This window comes from Pleurodeles waltl, chromosome 3_1 (genome assembly GCF_031143425.1).
Source record: "Pleurodeles waltl isolate 20211129_DDA chromosome 3_1, aPleWal1.hap1.20221129, whole genome shotgun sequence".
NCBI lineage: Eukaryota > Metazoa > Chordata > Amphibia > Caudata > Salamandridae > Pleurodeles > Pleurodeles waltl.
The window spans coordinates 1684789821-1684812633 of record NC_090440.1 but is presented as its reverse complement, the minus strand read 5'-3'; the positions used below and the strand labels follow the sequence as shown (position 1 = coordinate 1684812633).

The 22813-nt window shown below is 41.3% G+C and overlaps 1 protein-coding gene across 1 annotated transcript in view; it reads left to right on the top strand.

The window, feature by feature from the left end:
* The window catches only part of ITPRID2 (ITPR interacting domain containing 2), a 179767-nt gene that overhangs the window by 29628 nt on the left and 127326 nt on the right, over window positions 1-22813 (top strand). Inside the window, exons 6-9 of the mRNA XM_069225457.1 lie at window positions 2331-2373; window positions 2464-2562; window positions 2895-3103; window positions 15959-16626. Of these exons, the coding sequence (XP_069081558.1) occupies window positions 2331-2373; window positions 2464-2562; window positions 2895-3103; window positions 15959-16626 (1019 nt within the window). The remainder of the gene's footprint in view (window positions 1-2330; window positions 2374-2463; window positions 2563-2894; window positions 3104-15958; window positions 16627-22813) is intronic.

The window sequence follows — 22813 nt, the reverse complement described above, 5'->3', positions numbered from 1 at the left end:
TTGCAGCCGGGCCTGCGGGGGGGGGGGGGGGGGGGGGGGGGGGGGTGTGTGTGTGTGTGTGTGTGTGTGTGTGTGTGTGTGTGTGTGTGTGTGTGTGTGTGTGTGTGTGTGTGTGTGTGTGCGTGTGCAGACTAGGTGGCCATTGCAGACGTCTGCTGGCTTGAAACTCTAAGGATGTTAGGGAGTTGAATGATGTCATTGCTGAAATAGACTGGAACACTGCTAATTGTCTTGATTGGTGCATAGCTTTCTTTATGGTCGCATTACTTTTGTGTGAAGAATGTTGAAGGTATTTAACATTCATCTGGTATGTGTTGTGACAAGTTCCTGTTCTGTTAAAGCCGCCTCAGTTTCAGTCTGCAAATCTCTATTACTATTTTGCGGGATCCTGTGGCTCAACAAATGGTCTTCTAATGCTGTGTATTTCATGATGAACAGTGGGCCCGGCCCGGTCAAGTGATTTGTTAACAATGGTTTCCAAGCCTTCGTGGTGGAATAACCTTGTTTTTAATCGGCTGCTTGCTTCACACCTGTGTGTTTCGGTAACAGAGGAAACCCTTTCTCCTACCTTGAATTGAGTAACTAGAAGATTCTAGAATTGATTGCGTTCTTCAGTGTGTTAACTGCTTAAAAGGGAAAGCTACAGAACGCTTTATAAGACTAGCTTTAATCTTTTTTTTTGTTGTTGTCTGCTTTAGATCTGGTTGTTTGCCAATATCTTATTACTACAAAAAATTAACATTGCATACATAGAAGGGCTTTGAGACTTCCCCCTTCATCTATTGGTTATTCACATTCTTCTTTTGCCCACCACATCATAGGACAGTGGGTCAGGTCGCTTCAGCCATCAGCACTCTTGCATTGTGAGTGACAACATTTGTTCCTGATCACATGTCCATCGAAAAAGTAGTATTCTTCCGTAACACGTGTGGTTGGCCAGTCTCTCTCATTCTATTTTTTGTTCACAATTTATTTTGCCTCATGTTTTACTTTCTTTACTTTGGATTCATATGCTTGCTGTCAGTGCTTAATTTGTAAACAAAAAGGTGCCGGTGCCCAAAGCCCTCCTCTTAACGACGGGGCTGCTGCAATTATAAATGCGAGCACGGAATACTGAGGCAGCGTAATCCCGAAGCCATCTCGGGCATCTTCAATCCACTCAAAGCCCCCCTGCCCCTTCAGCTCACTCTAGCAGCTTTCTAGTTTCTCTCATTGTGACGCTTTTTTGTTTTTCTCTTAATCCGTCTTTCCCAAACGTGTCTTTTGCTCGCAGCAAATGCTTGAGGCAGAAGTCTAAGCGCCGGCCCTCAAAAATAAGTGCCGGTGCTCCGCACCGGACACAACAAGCACACATTAAGTTCTACTTGCCGTATAAATTCACGTTTATATTTTTAATTCTAATTGCATGTGCTGGCAAAATATAATTTTAAAATAATCAGTTATGCCAAAGCCAGACCTGTTGCCATAGCCTATAAATATTTACACAACACACTGATATACATTTATTTGTCCTCTTGTACCCACTTGACCGATATCTTTAAAAACATGAAATATTTAATATTCATAAATATTTAGTCCCTTATAAAGAGGGAATGTTAGAGTAATGGTTGCCTTTTAGGGATCGAGATCACCTGAGAATGTGGCATTGGGATCCTTTTTCCTGACGCTTTAAAGGCACGACTGAGCAGGCAGTCCCAATATCTTTCGCTGGTAAAATGGAGAAGCCTTATAGTGAGTTTGAGCTCAACACGTATGAATGAATTGTGCAGAAATAAAAGGGCAATGGTGGCTTTGTTAGCAAGAAGAAGAGGGAAGAATGCCGACTGCAGGAGTCCGAAATGAATGCCCCATCATGGGGCTTGTGATATCCTGTGGGTAACTACTGAATCAAAGCAGATGGAGTTTTAATGTCAGCTTGATGTGTTGAAACACGTAGAGCGTAAGCAGACCATGCTTGGGATCCTCGTGGAACAAGGAAGTGACTAAACTGAAGGGGTTTGCGACACAAACTCCTGATCTTCCTTTGGTCTAATTAGGCAGCCATTCATATTTTGGTTTCATTATCATTCTGGTTCTCGAAGTGCTTTGTGAGCAAACGGACCGTCTTACTGCTGGTGTGGATTACTTCTTAAAGAAACTGCACCTGGGTAGTGCGATTTCCTTAGCTACTTAAAACAGTTCTTATGCTGCAAGGAGCTAGCTGTCAATGCCGGTGGTGAAAAAGTCATAAACAAGCGGCATAAACAGGCAGGTTCCTCACGCTGGTTAGAGATTGCTTGCTTGCTATCGATAATGCAATTTATAACCAGCTCTCTTGTACGTTTTTTCAGCTGATCATCTTAATCAGAAAAATAAGCAAATGGACTCAACATGGTAAGTAGTCGGTGTCTCCATGTTGTCAAAATGGTCTGATGATTGGGTTGCACTAGAACCGCCCTCTGTCTCTGTACATTTGTTTCACAGCAATGGGACGTCGGCTGAGGGCCGGAGACTTCTGTTTTTCCAGAAAGGTCGAAGCATGAATTCCACCGGGTCCGGGAAAAGCAGTGCGACAGTTTCAAGGTAAACAGCTCTGTCCGTGATATAGAACAGGTCCCAGGAATGTTTTGGCTTAAAACGTCAGGAAACCGGGCCACGTTCTTACTTTAACTTGGCTTATCGTCATGTCTTAAAATCTAGACAATACATTTTATTTTTGCTTTTGCTACCTGGAAGTCTGGAAGAGTGCTCTTCCTTTTTTTTTATTTTTTATTTTTTTATTTTTTTAACCTCACTAATACCACTGAGCTAGCAGAAGATCGCGTTTAGACTTTATAATTCAAGCATTCAGAGCCCTGTTAATATGGTCCTGCCAATATTGAAACATCACTGCAATTCTATGGCTTGTGTTTTAGTGTTTCAGAATTATTGGAGCTTTATGAAGAAGACCCTGAAGAGATTCTTTACAATCTTGGATTTGGAAGAGATGAGCCGGATATTGCTGCCAAAATACCCCCAAGATTTTTTAATGCCTCCTCGTATGCTAGAGGGATTGATATCAAAGTGTACCTAAATGCGCAAATGCAGCGAATGGAGGTGGAAAATCCAAATTTTGCCTTAACAAGTAAGATTTGTTCTTTTACAAGGTGTTGGGTTTTGGGGACTTTTAAAATTGAACTTTGTTCTTTAACTATGCTTGTGACTTGGATTCCTGATGGTAGGAGCCAAATAACTATGCTTGCTAGTGCCAGTTAGTGGTAAAACCTGAGCAGAAGGGGTTAAATCCGTTCACTTGGAGAATCCCTCTGAACAAACGTGCATGTATGTTGGTTTTTTGTTTTGTAATTTTTTTATTACGTATATCAGCATGTAACATACACTATAAGGTACAGTATAACACAGCCACTCTGGGCACGTAAATAAGTCATATGCATAAGGCAAGTGTGCTTCATGTATGTTGGTTTGTTAAAGTGGGCCTTATCACCTCTTCACAATTTCTCCTCACTCGCACTTTCTTTCTAGACGCACTGTCTTCTCTAACCCTAAGAGTACATTGTTCTTGCTCTTCAATAATTGCTGCTGCCTTTAAATTCTTCCTCTCTATTCCACTGTATATGCTGAGTGAAGTGCAAGATCTTCTCTGTTGCCTTTCCTCAGAGTTCAGTCAGTAAGTTACAGTAAGCAAGGTTCGAAGGGCACTAGAATAAGGATATTTCTTTGTAGTTGGCCACATAGAACTGTTTATCCCACCCAAAGTCTTTGAGGTAGAAAATTCCATTGATGGGTCAGTCTCTCCCTTTTTACCCCTTTTCCTCTTTTCTATGCCTCCTTCCTCTCCCACCTCCAGCTAGTTGTCATCACTAGCTTTCTCAGCGTTCAAGCGCGCCTCTTTTCCATTATAATCTCTGTACTCCCTCCTTTGCCATTCTTAAACCTCTCATCCTTCCCCATGGTGGGATTGCTTTTGCCCCTCTGGCACCCTCAGTTTTAAACAATTACTTGTAAAGCACCCTGTTGCTTTCAAACCATTGCTCTATAAAAGTAGCATACAAAAATTATTTTGCGATCTTAATGCTTAAGGATGTTAAAACTAATTATATTAGCCATGTTAAAGCCAGTGCACATTGTTTAAGTTGTCTGTCTAGTGTATCTAATATTTTATGGTTTACATTTTTGGTTAACATAGGTACTGTGCAGAGGCTTGATGAAATGTGCGTGTAGGACTCATTCAGTATTTGTCAAAATAAATGAGTGAGTGCATTGAGTGTTTGAACAAAATAGTGCACCAGTTATGCAGATGTTTAAAGATAAATTATGATGTATTTCATTTGGGTAATGTTGGATGGCTCTGAGTGGGTTTTAAGTAGAGGGTGTTTGAGAGCCCTTTGGAAGGGGATGCAGAGCCAAGGCAGAACTGTGGCCAATGTTTTAGTGGAGGAGTGGCTTTAGGAAAATTGTTAGAATTGATAGGTGGAACTTGGGACTTTAAAGGTGATAAGCCAGTGTTTACTTTGTGGGTGGAGAAGCAAGATCTTCCATACTCTCTCTTTTTGCCCGCAAGTGTTCTTTCTCACGGATTTCCTAGCATAACCCCATGAATGTAAATTGTTCCAAGCGTTTCCAAGTGCATAATAAGTGCGGTTCATTGGGATGAAGAACCACATCCTTTGTCTCAGCCATGGTCATCTATCTGTTCCAGCCTTAGAAGCTCACAGCCTGGTTTTCTATGACGGTCCCCACTCTACAGAACTTAGATGGAGGCAGTGAATCTAATCTCTGCTTTGACACAAGTCACAATTGGGCGTAGAGCTTGAGTGGTTCTAAAGTTAAGAAGAGAAATGGACTAGGGTCATTCTCTGCAAGGACTCACTGGCCTCCTATCAGAACGATCTTTCAGGATATATTGAAATTTTCAAAGAAAAATCAGACTGGAGTGAACTGGCTGAAACCAATGAATGGCAGCTGGAAAACGATTACCGAATTCATGCTTTAGTCTTTCTCACCTCCTTTTGCTTTTGTGACATAGGACACGGAAATCTGAGAGAGATCTTCATACTGGTCAAAGTATCAGAAGACTTAGGGTATTATTTGGAGTTTGGCGCTCGACATCTGTCAGAAATTGGTGGATGTCCTTTTAGCCCTCTTAAGAGTGTATTCTCATGTTTACCCTTAGAATAGGGAGCAGGAGGATCTGAAATAGGCACTCTGCCAAACACTATATAAAAAAAAATCTGTCCCCATTTTCAACGAACAGACCACTTTTATTCTGCCACTTACGTTTTTCAGAAGAGTCAGCCTTTTTACAAGGCAATTGTTAACTAATCTAAAAAAAAAAGTCCCAAATGGGATGTTGCAGATCATTAGAGGAAGGAAGGCTCAAAAACAGAAATCTATAATAATCTGTGTTCAGTTAAGGCAATTGTCTACTTTTATCTAAATTCACATCGGTTTTGTCACAGACTGATTAACTACAGATAGACGAAGTGATGCTTTTGTTTGAGTTGCATGTGTGGCGAGTGGATCTGGGATGAACATTACTCATTCACGTAGGTCATTGTGAAGGCATGAGTTTGTAGTGGGTGCCCAGATGCCTGCTCTATTTGTTATGCCTAATGACCCTTTAACATGGAGCACTTAAGACTGCTTGCATGTTCTTGCACAGACCGTGACCAAGCAATTTATGCTGCACTGATCTTTGGGGCAGGTCCAAAAACTGATTTTGACATCGTTTTTTGAACATAGTTGGTCCCCTGCTGTATTGGTACAGAGGCCTAAAACAAGATAATGGAATCCCAGAAAAAGTTAACTTAGGTGACAAAAAATCTGTGCATTTCCATGCAAGACTTTTTTTCCCCATTGGATGCTGGCACAAATCCAGAGCTGAGCCAGGATTTTAAGAGGCAAGAGAGTGAAAATGACTCTAAGAGGAATGTCCAAATAGAAAGAAAAATCTCATTTCCTTTGCCTTGTGTGCACATGGCCAAACGGCGTCCATAATGACACAAATAAAGATCAGAACTCCATCACCAGTTTGTGGAGGTGTCCTGTGGTGCAGATGATCCCGGTGCCGCAGTAAGTGGAACTGAGTATCCTGTTTGCTGCCTTTTCAGAACACCTGATCAGCAAACCGTGATGTTGCTTTGCCACTGACTCATTCTGATTAATAATCAGAGTCTTGCTTTGTATTTGATTGCTCACACACACACATCTCTGTTGAAAGCTTCTCAGCAGTTACTGTAAGATCCTGTGTCAGCAGAGCATTGATGGGACTTGGTTCTAGAACGAAATCAAGCAGTGCTGCAGTTGCTGGCGGACCCCTTTCTGGAGCAGTTACACTTGATAAGCATGCTACTAGTTTCTCTGGCGTGGTCCTTCCCTCTTTTTCACCGGTGACGAGGAGACTCTGGTTCAGGACCGCCACACACAGGATCACCAGGAGGAGAGTCAAACAGATGGCAGTGTACCATTCATAATCGTTGATGAGATCGACTGCATGGGCCAGAAAAGTAGTTGGAGGTTGGTGCAGGCTGGCAGCAGTGTCTGAGGTACCTGTGCGCTGACAAGGACGGCTTGTCAGGTTGAGAAGGGAACAAATTTGGGCTCTCGGCTGGCATGGTGCGTATGCCGCTGCAGGTGTCATCTGAGTGAAGGCATGCTGGAGCAGATGCACTTGAGTATTTGGAGGATGCTGACGCTAGATCAGGCATGTGCTCTCCTTGGAATGTGTGCACTCTGAGACGTTGTATGACGCATAGCCAGCCCGGGCGTGTTGACCCCATTTTCATGGTTGCTTAGCAACCCCTGCTGCCTCCGTGCTGCCGCCCCACAAAAATTAAGCAGGTAACCAGCATCTTCCAGTGAACCTGGTCCTTTCAAGGAAAGTATTTTGTGTGATTACAATTTTTTTGCTTAGTTAGAAAACCAGGGAGAAAACAAAGGTAAAAATAAAGTCATAATAAGAAAGAATACTGGCTTAATTGTTAAACTTCCATGGATGGATTTTCTGCCCCTACTTCATTTTTTACAAATGGCAGGGGAACCTAGTATACCCTGGGAGGACTGGAAATATGCTTTGAGGCATATGTTCAAGCCATTGGTGGATACATTTTTATGGCTCCTAGGAAGTTAGCCATGTTGAAGCACTGCCTTGGGGGCAAAAGGAAGGCACATATTAAAATATCTTCCACTGTTAGCAGACATATACGAATAGGAAGATAAATAAGCAAGGGAGAATTCAGCTTTGTCTAAGTTAGGTAATAAAACTTGCTTGAAGTGTGGGTTGAAGGGACATTTGTATTTATAAAAAATGACCTGTGATAGGCCAAATGTGCCGAAAGTACAAACTCAGGGACATTTTGCAAGAGTGTTGTGGCAAGTGGGGTGGTTCTCGCGGAGTCAAGGAAGGGATCAATATGGTGGAAAGAGGTGGTGAGCCAGAAGAGTGTTGGGATGTCATTTTGCAGATACAACAGGTTGGGAAGATCAGGGGTGATAACCCATTTTGTGTGATCAAGATAGATGGTCAGGAAGTAAGCGTCATGACTGACTCAGGCAGTAGGTAACCCTTGTAGGTGAGAAATACATGAGTAAGTTTCCCTGTCATTTGATTAAGCCCCAGATGTCAGGTTACTAGCTTATGGCAACAAACCCATAAATCAGACGAGGTTCATAGAAGCCAATTTAGAGTTTCAAGAAGTGGTGGTACCGTCTAAAGTTTACTTTGCTAATGAGGCTTCATGTCTTTTGGAATGGCCACAACAGAGGGCCTTAATGATACAATGGGGCCCTAATTATCTTGAGCAAGTTCTTGGAGCATTGTCACAAGCAGCCGAAGTTGAGGAGGTGTCCCTGTCTTTGGAAGAGGAATTTCCTTTAGTGTTCATTGACAAAATAAGCTCACTGAAGGGATTCAAGCATAGAAGACTATGGAATGAGGGTGTTGTGACTAAGGCGCATAAGCCCTGGAGTGTTCCACTTGTCATGAGCCTTTGCAGCAGGAACTAAAACGGTGTGTGATGGGATTATTGAAGAGATTGAAGCATCAGAGTGATTGGTGCCATTGGTCCTAGCAAAGCAGGGAAACGGAAAGTTGTTTGTGTGTGGTCTTGCGTGATCTGAATCCGGCCATCTTGGTCGGTAGGTATCCTTTGCACAACATAGGAGAAATGCTGACCACTATTAAAGTGCCTAAGGTGTTTTACACTCTGGCTCTGTCTTCGGCGTACCACCAGATTGTGGTGCACCCTAATTCTAGACATTTTACTTCTTTTGTTACACCTGAGGGGGTTTACAGATTCAAGCAGATGCCATTTGGATTGGCTTTTGCTTCTGCTTAGATTCAGCATGCTATGCACCATTTGCTCAAGGGTATTCCCAATGGGACGTATTTCCAGGTTGACATCCTTGTGTTTGGGAAAGACCAGGCGGAAACTTAAGCAAACGATGAGGGTTGGTTTGAGTGTCTTTTAGAAGAATGGTTTGACTATGAAAAAGGAAAAATGTGCAATTTGTGTGATTGTTCTGAAATATTTTGGGAACTAGATGGATGAGAAGGGAATTTCTTCAAAAATGAAATTAGTGAATGCCGTAGAGAGAGCTCCCTCGCCCTTGAAAAAAGACCAGCTGAGGTCGTTCCTAGGGCTGGCTGAATACTACTCCTAATTAATCTCCATGTTTGCAGATGGAACGAAGCACATGAGAAAGCTCTTGTTGAAAAACAAAGTTTGTGTGGTGAGTGCAAGAAGAAATGTTATGAATTAAAATGGAGAATAGCGTTTGCTCCTGCGCTAAAACTCTTTGACACCAAAGATGCCACAGTCATTAATACTGATGCAAGTTGTGTGTGTGGTTGGGAGCACTGCTATTGGAGAAACATGATTGTAGATATGCCACCATTGCTTTTGGCATCCAGGCCATTCAGAGAGGTGAAAAAAATTTACTCTACCATCGAGAAGGAGGCCTTGGGCTATTGGTTGGGTGTCAACTTTTTCCGGAAATGTGTTTGGTATGGAGTTCATGCTTCACACGGACCATCGACTTTTAGTGGATGTTTTCTCCAGCGAGGGGGCAGACATGGATTCTGCCAAGATCGGCTGCAGGGTTGTCAGAGTATAATTTTTTTGATGGAGTGTGTACCGGAGAAGAAGAATGTTCTAGCGGATTGTTCATCCAGGTTGCCGGTCAATACATAAAAGGGTGGTGAAGAACACTTATTTGTATAGATGGTAGCTCAAGTAAATGTGATCACTGAGGTGAGGATTTCACATAAGGAATGGGTGTGCACTGTGTGTGATGATGGTGTTACAGGAAGTTGAAGGGTGCATGGCTAATACTTGGCCAGTGAAAGGGAAAGTTTCTGATGCGGCTGAATTATTTTGCCAAGTTAATGTAAAGTTGTCAGTGGTGATGGAAATTTTGTTTAGGGGGAGCTGTTGGTGGTGCCGTCAATTTTGAGGAAAAGGATCATTGACCTTGCCCATGACGGCCACATTGAAATGCGTACTACCAAGAGGTGTATCAAAGTGGAGCATTGGTAGCCTGGCATTTACCTTGATGTGGAGTACGTCATAAGTGAGTGTTCCATGTGCATGGAGTGACAAGTCTTGGAGGACGGTAAACTATCCACCAGTGGATTCTGGTCAGTCAGATGGGCCATGGAAGAAGGTTGCCATAGATGCGACTGGTCCATTGGGTGCATGACCAAGGTATGCTATGGTGGGTGCTGACTATTTTTGGTGGTGGCCCGCAGTCGAGCTCACTGATCGAGTGAACACCAAGGTCGTGGTAAATTGTATGAACAAGCTGTTTGAAGGAGAATGTGTGCCTGTCGTTCTGGTGTCTGACAACGGGGTGGGGTTCATGTCAGGGGACATACATTTTTGTTTTCCTGAAATGGGGTGTGTGTGGAGGGGTCGGGCAGGCATGTATGGTTATCTTTTTGTCACCCACAAAGTAATGATTTGGTGGAGAGTTGGAACAGGACGCGAAGGAAGATTTGCAGTTGCCATTGAGCAGCAGCGGCGTTGAGCAGCAGCAGCGGCGTTGAGTGTTGGGTGTTGGGAGATAAATTATCGCACCACACCTCACTCTGTTACCAGAAAGTCCCCCTTTGAGTTTGAGAGGACACAAGTCTTGTGTGTTGCTTTCTAAGAGATCAGAGAAAATAAGGTTAGATGTGGTGGTTGAAACTGTGGATGTAGATGATATGGTTGGTAAATTGGTGCGTGTTTTGAGAGGGAGACGATGGACGAAGGGAGAGTCCATGTTTTTCTTCTCCTCTTCGGGTCGGACAGATGAACAGGTATTTCTTTGACTTTCATGATGGGAGCTTGTGGAACTGTAAGAAGGTGGTGAAGATCCCACGTTGCATAATGAGTGGAAGGGAAACTTAGTTGAGCTTGGAAGGAAGGACTAAAGTAGAGTCTTGTGATTTACAGGGAGGGAGGAAACTTCAGGACACTAAAGAGCCACTCTATCCCGAAAAGTACGATGATTTATTTTGTGTATGAAGCCATGTGTTCTTTTGTTTTCTCTTAGATTCACCTAGATTCCATAGTGTATTAAGTCATACATTTCCTTTTAGTTTTTTGAACTGTCATGCATTGTGTGTTTGTATTTATATGTGTGTGTGGGTGTGTGTATATCACTATGTAACACTGTTTCTAGCAGCGTTTTTTAGAATTTTGTTGATGCAGTTGATATTATATTTTGTTGTTAAAATGTGTTTTTGGGGAAAGGGAGAAGTGTAACATCCTCTGTCAGCAGAGCGTTGGGGTGTGGTTATAGGATGGACTCAAGTGTTGGCAGACTTCCTCCCGGTGTGTTTGCCCTTAATAAACGTCCTATTTGTTTCTTTGGCGTGGTTCATCCCGCTTTTTCAGTGACACCTTTACAGACTAGCACCTTGCAGTAAATGTCAAACAGATGAACTGGAAAAAAGTATCTTACTGGCTCGAATGGATTTCTCTCACGTCTGTATAGTAGAGGCACTTACCTAGCATTAACACCCATTTTTTTTGTACCAGTTGGTTATGTGAAACTCTGATCACTACCAGAGTCCCTAGTTTTGCACTTACCATGCAGGTTTTTTAGCTAAAGACAACCTATTGCCCCCGTTTTATAACGTCCCAAACTTACCTGGACCACGACTTTACGGATTACTTTATTTTGGGGCAAACATTAGGGCAAGGACTTTTTTTTTTTTTTTTTTAAAGTCTTCCGATTTGTTGACTGAAAAGGTTTCCAGGCTTGGAGACTGCAAGTGGTCCTTGTGAAGTATGTTCTTTATGGAACTCTTAATAGTGCCGCAAAACCTTCTTCTGAATATGCGAGTACCTGAAGCCACTCGGATGGTGGCAGGAGTGGTTAGCGCCCACTTTTGGAGGAGGATATATACAAAGAAGACAGATTGGTGTCTTGAATTAGTCATCTCCTTATGACGTGTTAAGGATACATGTGTACATGTTCCTCAAAGAAAACCTTTTCTTGCTAAGCCATTGTTAGCTAAATACCGTCTATTCCACGATCGGAAAAGATTCACATATCAGATTTTAAATTCTGCAAATATTGACCATTTTTCATCTATGGTTCTTGTCTGTTGCAAACAAACTCCCCCCCCCCCACCCCCCCTTTACTGTTATCTGATCCTAAAATCATCACAAGGATGTTCAAATTAGGCGCAGGTGAGCCAGTTCCATATCACAATTGGAGGAGAAGCATTGGTTGTGGAAATTTGTTCCAGATACTCTTCCTTCAGTGCAGATTTTTTACATTTGCATGTTGTGAAAATGTTGCATGGAGATGGCCCTCTAGGACATCCCTGCATCAGCAAATCCAAAGCAAAGTACCATGCACGATAGAATGGTAGTAAGACCTACTACAGACCTCATTCTATTTAACGGTCTGAAAGTCCTTGTAAAGAATGTGCATTTGCCATGTAAAAACGCAGTCCTGATGGAGTAATATGGTTTTGTTGGGCAGCATATCTTTTGTAAGCACATTTTGGGAACTGCGTTTGAGCGTGTGTGAAATATAAAAAATGAATTTATGAGAAAACGGCTATTTATAATAACAGGAAACCATACAGGAAACTGTGCCACAATGACAATCCTGAATGCCAAAAAGCAAACTGAGCACGAAAAAGAACAAGTTACAATAGTTTAAGCAATACTCTCTTGTGGAGTTTCTGTACTGTAAATACACACTGAGTAAACTGTCTCATTTTCCCAGCAAAGTAATTTGTTTATACTCCTCGCCTGATTTACATACTTGATGGACCCTATTCTGATTGGTGGTGTGCATTTGTTTTAAATTTTGACAGTTTACTGGAGTTGTGAAGTAACATATGCATTGCAGATTACTTTTTTTTATAGTTTGTTTCTTGTTCTTTTCAAAACGATGTAATTGTAAACTTTGATTGTAGAATATGACCCTTATTTCATAGCACTTGTAGCTTTTCAACAGTCAGGGTTGCTTAGACCCTGTTTATGTCTTTACTGTGTGCCCTATAAACGCTCCTTCACATTCATGTAGGCCATTAAAAGTGTTATTTAGGTACCAATGTTCACCTGAGCACTACTACCCAGTTTATAGAGTCAAGCACTTCTAAGGAGAGCATGGTCCACTTTAACCCAGTTTTTTGAAGTGCTGCGTTGTTACCTCTGAAAGTAGGACCTTCTTCCAAAAGTACTTTGTACCCTGAGAAACTGGAAAACATCCAACCCCCCTCTGGGTTAGAAGAGTTGGGGTAAATCACACTTGTCGTAAAGACTGCCACGTACCTACCTTGAAAACTACTGCTGTTCAGCATTTCTTGCTTTTCAATCCAATTCACCCTCCAATAAAGAAAACAAAAGTCTATGGAAAGTGTGCTAAGGAATAAATTCTTCCTAGAATGTTGAATTGTTACTTCTCGTTGGTGGAAGAGTCCATTAATGTATTTACACTAAATGCCTTCATTGTTTGTATTTGGCCAGGCTGCTGGAGAATGTAGGTATGAAGTGAATGTTGGAGGCGTTTCAGTTTGTAACTTAAGAAACGTTGGCCCTTACCCTACTTTTACGGCATACCACATCTGTGGATATGAAAGATAGGCAGCACTGGAAAGACTAGAATGGTGAGACCCAGGCTTTGACCTCTGTTAAAAATGATTATTTTGCTGTGTCAGCTGAATAACACTGAAGTTAAGGAGCGCCGTAGGCCCATGTGTTCAAGCACACAAGGCCAATGATTTAATAATTCAGTCGCATGACTGAATCAGCTGGATTTAGGGCCAAAGCATGATCAATCAAAGAAAATAGAAAACCTTCCTCATTATGGACATAATAGACCAGCTCTCAAAAATGTGATGTAATAACATAGGGATACTTCGGTTCAAAAAGGAGACCGTGATGGTGAATAGTACGAATGGTGAAAATCTGTGAAGAATGGAGTTGAAGGAACTGAATTGCAGCACACAAAGGTATGAAGAGGCACATTGGCACACTCCGCACCATACATTTGAGCTTGCTATGTATTGGAATTGTGAACATTATTGTGTGGACCAAACCTGAATACGTTTGTTGACCAGACAACAACAAAAATGGACTTGTTGCCCCAAACCTTTGGCAATAAAGCTAGCCATTGAACCTTTTTTATTTTATTTTTTATATATTTTAATTTGATTTTGATTTTCATGCAAACAGTATACGGTGCTCATCGGTGCACCAGAAATCACAGGTATATTGGAGTGAGAGTACAGTAATTCAAGTTTTGCAGTAATATAGTACATTATTAACTTAATCGCAGTGGGCATTTGTTGAGAATCATAACATGTTAAACAGACTTCTTCCATGAACTATGGGGACAGTGTCAGATGGGGTATTGTCTTACTTTCCCCCATATCTATACTGTATTGTGCTAACCAGCGACCCCATAGTTTGTGTAATTTCTTTGGGCACCCCAGCCTTACAGGTGACCTTCTGGGTGGCCATTTAAAGGTCCATTCCTTTTCTTCCATTCCCTGAGGGCTGGCAGTTCTGTGGCTTCCCAGGACTTAGCTATGTCTCTTTTGGCCACTACAAGACCCAGATTACAGAAGAGGAGCTTAGCTCGCAGGACATCTACCTCTATTGCTACACCTAGCAGGACATATTAAGAATCCATTGGGATGATTTCCCCCAGAAACTCTGTCAACTCTTTCAATATGGTAGATGATTCTTATCTTGGGACAATCTCCTAGGGTATGCAGGAACAACCCCCTTTTTTCCCCTCGCCACCATAGAACTTTCTTGATACCAAGAGCCATTCCTTAGATGGCTAGTAGAAGATTCGAGTTGGAGCAATGTAGGCAAAGAGCACATTCGAACCCCTTGTGGGTACCACTTTTGTAGTATAATCAATTTCATAGATCATCCGGATAGGGTCAAAAATAGATCTGTTGGAAAACAATCATTTCCAGCATGTAATTGTATAATTAGAAGAAGTTGGAGAATGAAGCCAACCATTATTGGAGGCCTCCGCCAAAATTGGATAGGAAAAATCCTGTTGGGTGGGATATCACAGAAGGGGTACATTAAAAAAAAATATATATTATCAGATGTACAAGGGTTCTTTTGAGGATGCAAATAAGAAAGCATAATTGCAAAGGGTTTGCAAAAACAAATATGGCAGCATTGACCAAGCCAGTGTGCCCTAAAGGCGAGACCTATTGCTTGTTTTAAGTAAATTATTATGTGTAATAAAGTTCATTCACTGGTAGCCACATGTATGTACGTAAGTTTGTCTGAGTCTACTAAATGTGAGACTACCTTTTTTGAAATCACGAGTCAAAAGCCAAGAGTTATTTGGTTCGTGTTGAAATTCCCTACTGATGAAAATGTGCTTCTCTTGATCTTTTAACTTTAGATTAATTTCACTCTTCTTATGTTGTCACACAGTTGCTCATCAATTAGGCCAGCACTTACCAGCCTCCTTAATGTTTTTGACTTTTGTAAAATAGGATTACATATGCTACCTATTTTTATGGCACAGTTGTATCCTGGACATTGCAGTGGTACTGGTTCAGCGTACAAATTATGCCTTCCTGAGTGCTCGGTATTCTAGGCTGTACCCCTTCTAATCTAATTTCCTTTCACACATTTAGGTTTGCCTGTTGTAGCCTGATTTTCACTTTGTCAGGTAGCTTATGTCAAATCATCCCCTTCTGAAGGCCTGCTAGCCTGCTGTGGGAAAAAATACACTTTTTCCATCTTGAGTATTTCAACAAAGTATTTGGTCACTAATGTTACCTTTTTTTTTTCTTTTTTTTTTTTTTTTTCCTTTCTCTTCACGTGACTTCAACTGTACCTTCAAGCCAGCAACTGTTTGTAGCAGAGAGGGAAACCTATGGCAGGGTTGTGTTTAGAGTATCTGGCCTTAAAGAATCTCTCATTTCCTGTGTCTTTAATGGAAGAAGAACTATCGTCAGTACCCCAATGACTGCATTGATTTATTGCTCTTTTCATTGTCCATTCTAGCAGCACAGCCATATTAGCCAATCAGAATGCTGTCACACTAATCAGAGTCCATGCTCTCACTATATCCCCAGGGCAACTTCTTCAAAAGGTCCAGAAGTAGCAACCTCTTGCATAAATTAGGTACATTGGTACTAGCGCCTTTAACAAAGGCATTTTACTAGGCATACTCAGAATATGCCTTGGGCAATCTTTACTGGCAGCTCCCTGCATTCATGACAGAGCCACAAAGTTGAACATGCTTGAATACTTTTGTGATCATAAAGGTGAGTTCTGCAGATAAACCTTCCCCCCCCCCCCCCTTTTCTTCTTCCACTGAATCCCTTCTACTAACTATAGGTGAATCATGCAATCATACATAATTAGGTAGTTGGTAGGGTCCACGAAGACCAACTTGACCCTTTTAAATATATTATGAGATGTGTAACCAATGAATTTCTTCACACAGATGGTTCTATGAAAAGTAATTAAAAACTGTTTGTTCTTAGGTCGATTTCGTCAGATTGAGGTGCTTACTACTGTGGCCAATGCTTTCTCAAGCTTGTACTCCCAAGTTTCTGGAAATCCGTTGCAGATGATCGGCAGTTCTGGTTCTGTCAGCAAGGAGCCCCCTAGTCCAGCTCCTCTTAATAGATCACCGACTGTCGGTCTTTTACGGAAAACTTTGTCAAAGCTCAATTTACTTGCTGGACAACAAGGTGAAGAAAATAGCTGTTCTCCAACTTCTCCATTGGCTGAGAATGAGGAATCTATGAATGGTGATCAAAAGTTGCAGAAAACTGTGAAAAAGAGAGATTCTTCTTCACTGGCTACTGTGAAGGAGGAACCTGGACACATTCCAAATATGGATGCACTTGATGCTAAGAGTCCCATAGTGAAAACACCCGTTACTGTTGACTTGTTGAATACAGATATGGATGCACCATGGCTAGATAATCAAGCCAGCCTTGAGAACAGAGTTTGTGAGGACTCTATTATTGGAGACTCCTCTCTTCTAGGCATGTCACTAGCAAATGACCTTGAAAACGGTGACAAGCGGGAAGCTGAAAATCCACAGACTTCCACTCCGGAGAAGGAGCCCTATGGTGCCGTTCTGAACCCATCAGTAGTGCAGCTAATCTCACAACAGCGGCAGGATTCCTATGAAATGGAAGAGGTAAGTTTAAATAAAAATATTGTTGCATGTTGTTGTTCAATTATTAGGCAGTAGTTTTAAGTCCGCAGTACTGAAAGTTTGCAATAATGAAGTAACTTGATGTCTGCCATGACCACGAGATGATCCTTTTTATGGGTTGGGAGGGGATGAGAAAAGATGATAGCTTATGGACCGTCCAATCCACTGATGCTGGACTATTGTACTTTGTTTTTCATTGTTTCAGCTATCTGGGTTGTATATAACAGGCAGATGCTTTTGTTGTTTGCATATACTCTGATATCCATTAGTATAAAATGTTGCCTCTTCTGAATTTATCTAACCAGTTTTTTTGTTCATACTGACTTCTGAAGGAAGCATTCGTTTGTGTGGTCTGGCTCATGTGTCTTACCTGTGTTGAAATTTAGAAGTGGTAAAGTACAAACAGCCCAGTTAGTATGCTGTTTGCTTCTTAACGCTGTTGTTCATTAGACAGTATATCTGTGATTCTCCTTACAAATTAATTTTCGAGCCATTTTTCGGGGGTTAAGGGTTACTCTGGTTGTATTCTATTAGTGTACATCTTGGAGGAAGCACATTTCTGATTTGGTTCAGTCTAAATTTTAACAGGAGCCTTTTTGGGCGGGAGGCAAATCTAATCCGTATGTTGTATCTGCATATTATCTGTTAGCCCGAACAGCACCAGGGTCTTGTTCCTTCCACATCTTAGTTGGTAGAGAAGGATACTAATTCTGTCATGTTGTGATGACAGTGCTTCAAACAAGTATCCAACTGTGTTTAATGGGCGAAAGAACTGACAACAGATTTTACTTTTTCCGTTATCCCTGTTCACTTTTTGAGAGCTGCTGATCTTTGTTTGGCTGATGTGCTGATCGCGCAGGTTTGGTTTTAAAGTTCCGTCCAGTGAGGCGTGTTGCTACGACACTTGACAGGATTCTAGGAATTGCAGTGCCAAAATGTTCCTTCTGTGTTGCTCCCGTATTTATTCTTGCATTGAAGCAGAATAATGGAGAGTTTGTATGTTAGAAATAGAGGATTGACGCCTACGTAAAGAAACTTTGTGAGAAAGTTCCTTACTGGCATCTGCTGTAGTTTTGCAATGGAATCATCTTGTCGCAAATGCGAAACTGGAAGTCTCTTTTGTGGAGTCTTGTTAGATAGGCATATTCCCGACACTCCATAGAAAATATGTTGATGACTAAACTAATTCTCTGGAGAACCGTACTGGAAGTTGAAACAGTTTTGGCAAAATATAAAGCAATTTTAGCGAACCCGATCACGTAAGGCTACTGTGTCATGGATGATTTGATTGGAGTCCCAGCCAGATTGTAATGTTAATTCTGAACCATTGCAGTGTTTTAGCTCAAGTTGCATTTGTGATGATCCTGTTAAGTCAGATAAATGTCAGGAAAAATACTTAAATTATGCACGGCCACTTGCGTTGGAAATCACATCACATCTCCAGGGGTGTTTAATTGTATAAAATATCTGCTTGTCCGTGGGACAGGACTTTTCATATATCTACTTGTCCTGTTAAAAAAAAAAAAAAAAGTGTGTGTGTATATATATATAATGTGTGTGTGTATATATATATATAATGTGTGTGTATATATATATATAATGTGTGTGTGTGTATATATAAATATGTGTGTGTATATATATATATAATGTGTGTGTGTATATATAAATATGTGTGTGTGTATATATATATATGTGTGTGTGTGTATATATATATATATATATATGTGTGTGTGTGTATATATATGTGTGTGTGTGTATATATATGTGTGTATATATGTGTGTGTGTGTGTATATGTATGTGTGTGTATATATATGTGTGTGTGTATATATATATATATGTGTATGTGTGTGTGTGTATATATATATATATATATATATATATATATATATATATATATATATCCTTTCACTGCCCTTAAGTGAGGTGACTATGGCAGTGTTTATCATTATATTAGAGCTCTGATCATAACCTCTGTGATTGTGCTAGGAATAATATTGTATCAAGGTGTTGATTTTAGCAAATGGCATCATGTTGCCACTATTCTTCCAATCTAGGTGTATTGGGCTGGAAGTCGCAGTAAGCCATAGTTCCTGGATTGGAATGGTCTTTGAGTCTGTATACCCCTACACATTTATTCACATGTTTAAGGGGTTTCAGTAACCCTTCTCCTGCCTCTTAGCAAACTCTTCTCTTTAATCTCTTTGCACACTGAGGGAGTTTGGTAATATACTTCTGACGAGGCCAGAAGTGAAACATTTTCCAGGGTGACGAAAAAGGGTCTTGTAGTGAGAGTAAACTTGCACACGCTCTGCATATACTCTAATGAGCAAATATAAACACGAATGTAAAATGCAATTCCCTAACGTTTTTTTGTAGGAGTACGTTTTCCAGGCCTACTTCTGTAAAATCCTTCAGAAACTCGTAAAGCTGCACTTATACAAGGGCATCTACCACAGGTGTACTTTTGTGACTTTCTTTAAGAATTGGGCTCCTAATTAAGTCAGATGTTATGCAAGACCTTTTGATTTTATTTATCCCTTGGTCTGTTTTGTCATGTATATTTTTCTTCCACCTACTATGGTGAAGGGCAGGGGGGGTCAGCTGACTTCAGCCATTGGCTACGGAATTCTGCTCTTTCACTAGAAGCACATATGTACACAATATATTTCCCTTCACTGTGGGAAAGTGTGCTTTCTGAGAATAAGAAAATAAATATTATTTGCTTTTAGCCTATGTTTTTATTATATTGGTAATAAGGGCCTGGCAGCCTCCCCAACAATAGAGTTTTGCAAAAACCATGTGAAAACAAAACACGTGTTAACAAAGCCGACAGGCTGGCAGCCAATGCCAGACCTGTGGACTTTGGCAATGCTGGTTGATTTCATGTTTCCCGTATTCTTTTCAAAATTAGTTGTCACTGATTTGCCAATGGTATCTTATTGGTAAGTACTTGCATGCAGCAAACATATTTTACTAAATGGTACTTCAATGAACTGGTACTTGAAGCTGCACAGAAGTGTCGCTAAACGTTTCCGCCCCCCTAAAAATTGCGTATTGTTATGTGTACTTGTTAATTTGAAACCATTCAGAAATCATGCTTTCAAGCTTCTGCACGTGTTTGCATCTAATCCGGGAGCACCATAAGTATCTTGAAATTGTTAAACTTTGCAAACGTGGATACACATTTTTATTCTTAAAACACTGCTAGCAATGCAAGCTGAGCTTGCACCATTTCCTCCGAGCGCTCACCCTAATAATAAAGGCCTTGTATTAATGAATCATATATAGACCTTCGAACAGCATGTACATATGGATATCAATCTTACCTTCGCTGCAGACAATACTCTTTCACAGGTCCGTAATGCGGTACTGTCAATTTGCAGTCAAAGGGTTTGTGCTGCAGGTGTTTGGATCTACTTGTCTAAAACACAAAATAAACACGATTTTTTTTTATTCTTTATGCCAAGCAATAAGTCCTGGTCATCTGCTGATAGGAATTCCACACCACTGTTTTTGTCTAGACTACTAGAAAGTGATTAAAGGTGAGATTCTTTTCTGAGTGTGTTGAGCCACTAATCTTCATTGGGTCAAAGGTAATGGTGTAGATGGGTTGTGTAATGGAGCATGATGAATGATACATTATGTTTTAGGTGCTGTTTGTTTATTTTAAAAGTAATTCAATTTCCTAGAATGAATCATTTTTGGTGACTGTAGACAAAACATTGCTGCCTGGTTGCTTGCAAAAATGCATCCACATTAAATACTATAGAGGGACTTGAATGGATCACCTTCACTGATGTTTGCCTTATTAAGGCTAGCAATGATTGTGAATCATCTCCAAATGACCCTCTGTACCTTTCCAGGCATGTTAGGAGGTATTGACAAATTATAAAGTCTAATATTCACTAGCAGTTTTTAAAACAGGATCTGTAGGCTCCTGGATGGTTTCTTATCTAGGCAATTTCCTCTATGCATGAAAAACGATGTTAATCTTCTTCAAATGCATCATATATACTGTGTGCAGTTCCTGCCTCCCACTTAATGGGCTGTGTTTTTGCAATAACTGTTATTGCATCTTCAGTTGTGACCAACTATTCTGACAGTATGTTAAAATGTATTTCTCTTCAGTGCATCTAAGTGGTTAGGATGCTTTTAACACAAAGTTGGATGTTTCACAATTTGCCAGTCTATTGGATGAGGACCCTTTCCTTCCAGCTGGCCTTCTTGAACAGTTTCTTTTGATAGATATTCGTTGAATGAAATGTCTTAGTGAGATATGTTTTGATGTCCAAATATAGTAGTACTTGGGTACAACTATGAGGTCCGGGAGCATAAAGGTAACTATTTAGTGAAACACAAGATTACATCATCACAAGAAATAGATTTTAATGTTGGTACAATGTATGAGTATAGGGCCACCACTTCACTCCATGGCATTAAAACATTGACTACAGCCTGAACTTTTCACTTACAAATCATTATTATTTTCACAGGTATTTGTCTAATTACCTTAATGGGTAAAAACCCAGAGAAGACTAACCCACCCACCCAGAATGAATTAGATAATCAAATGTAAGTCCAGGACTGGAAAAGAGAAACCTGGAGGGATGTGGTGAATAATTACAAGCAAGAGGTCTTCAGTCAATCAGTGGGTTCTTATAGACTGCAAGCTTCTCACCCTGGGGGGGGTTTCCAGGCGCTGGGGTGGAGTCTCCAGGTGCTGTGGTGGAGTCTCTCCTGGCAGGGGATGGTGGTAGAAGATCCAGGTCTTGAGCTCCTTTCTGAAGTCCATCAGAGATGGGGATGTGTGTAGATGGAGGGGGAGGTTGTTCCAGGACTTGGCGACAGGTGGGAGAAGGTGCGCCCTCCGAAGTGTTTGTGTTGGATGTGAGGAACGAGTGCCTAGGCAAGGGTGACTGAGCAGAGTTCTCTTGTCTGTCTGGGTGGGTGGAATGTGAAGCGGTTGTTGAGATAGCCGGGTCCTGCGTTGTGGAGGGCCTTGTAGGTGTGTGTGAGGAGTTTAAAGAGACATCTGTGCTGTACAGGGATCCAGTGGTGGGTCCTGAGATGGGGAGTGATGCTGGTTTCCTCTGGAGAGGTTGAGGATGGGTCTTGATGTGGTATTCTGGATGGTCTGGAGGCAGTTCAGGAGCTGTTTAGTAGTTCTGGGATAGAGTGCATTACTGTAGTCGAGGTGGCTGGAAGTGAGGGCCTCAGTGACTGTTTTCCTGGTGAAGATTGGGCATCCATCGGAAAATCTTGCAAAGCATGTGGAAGCAGACAGTGTTGGTCTGTTGCTTCCCAAGAGTTTGGTGTCCAGGATGATCCAGAGGTTGCAGGCGCATGGCTAGCGGGTTAGGTTTGGAGAGGGGGTGGGGTAGCCGAGATCAGTGGGCCACCATGAGTCATCCCAAGAGAATGGCTTGTTTCCGAAGATGAGGATCTCTGGCTATGTGGCGGAAAAAAACCCTTGTCGAGGATGTTATAGACTTGGTGAAAAGTGTTTGTATGACATATGCACCAACTATTCTTTGTCTGTACCACCAGGGAATCTGAACCTTCTTGTTAATAATCTGAAGGTGCAGAGAGCAGGATCTGTTGTCACTTGTTAGGTGATGGTCTCAAATCTTCATGAAGGTAACAATGTATTATTTCTTACATGCACTGGTACGAGGCCTTGGTGACATTGCCACATAACAAATATTGTGAGCAGACACAAATTCCTGTTTGTCAATTGCTAGATGCCCGCTTGATATCGATTGTTTTAGAGAAAAGTCTGTTATGTGAGTATAAACTCTGTATCCTGGTTAGTACTCAATTAAAATGGCGTGCCCTTTCTTCATCCTCCATAACAAGGCAAATGCAATGATGTTTGGAAGCCAGTAATGCATTCATGCTTTACTTTCCTGCTGCCAGACCCAGTTGAAGGGTTTTGTAGGTAAATCCACCACACTCGCATGGAGTTATCTGCATACATTCTGTCTTGTCCCCTACTTTCATCTGGAGGAATAAACAATTCAAAGGCAGGCATGAAATCTCGTTCATCGCACTGCATCTTTGAAATCATGTGTTCTTATGAAGTAGGTTCACAGTAGAGCTAGGCATCTCTCCTTTATGAACAAGGGCCCTATAACTGCCAAACCAAAGATAGTGCAAAGCCATAATGAA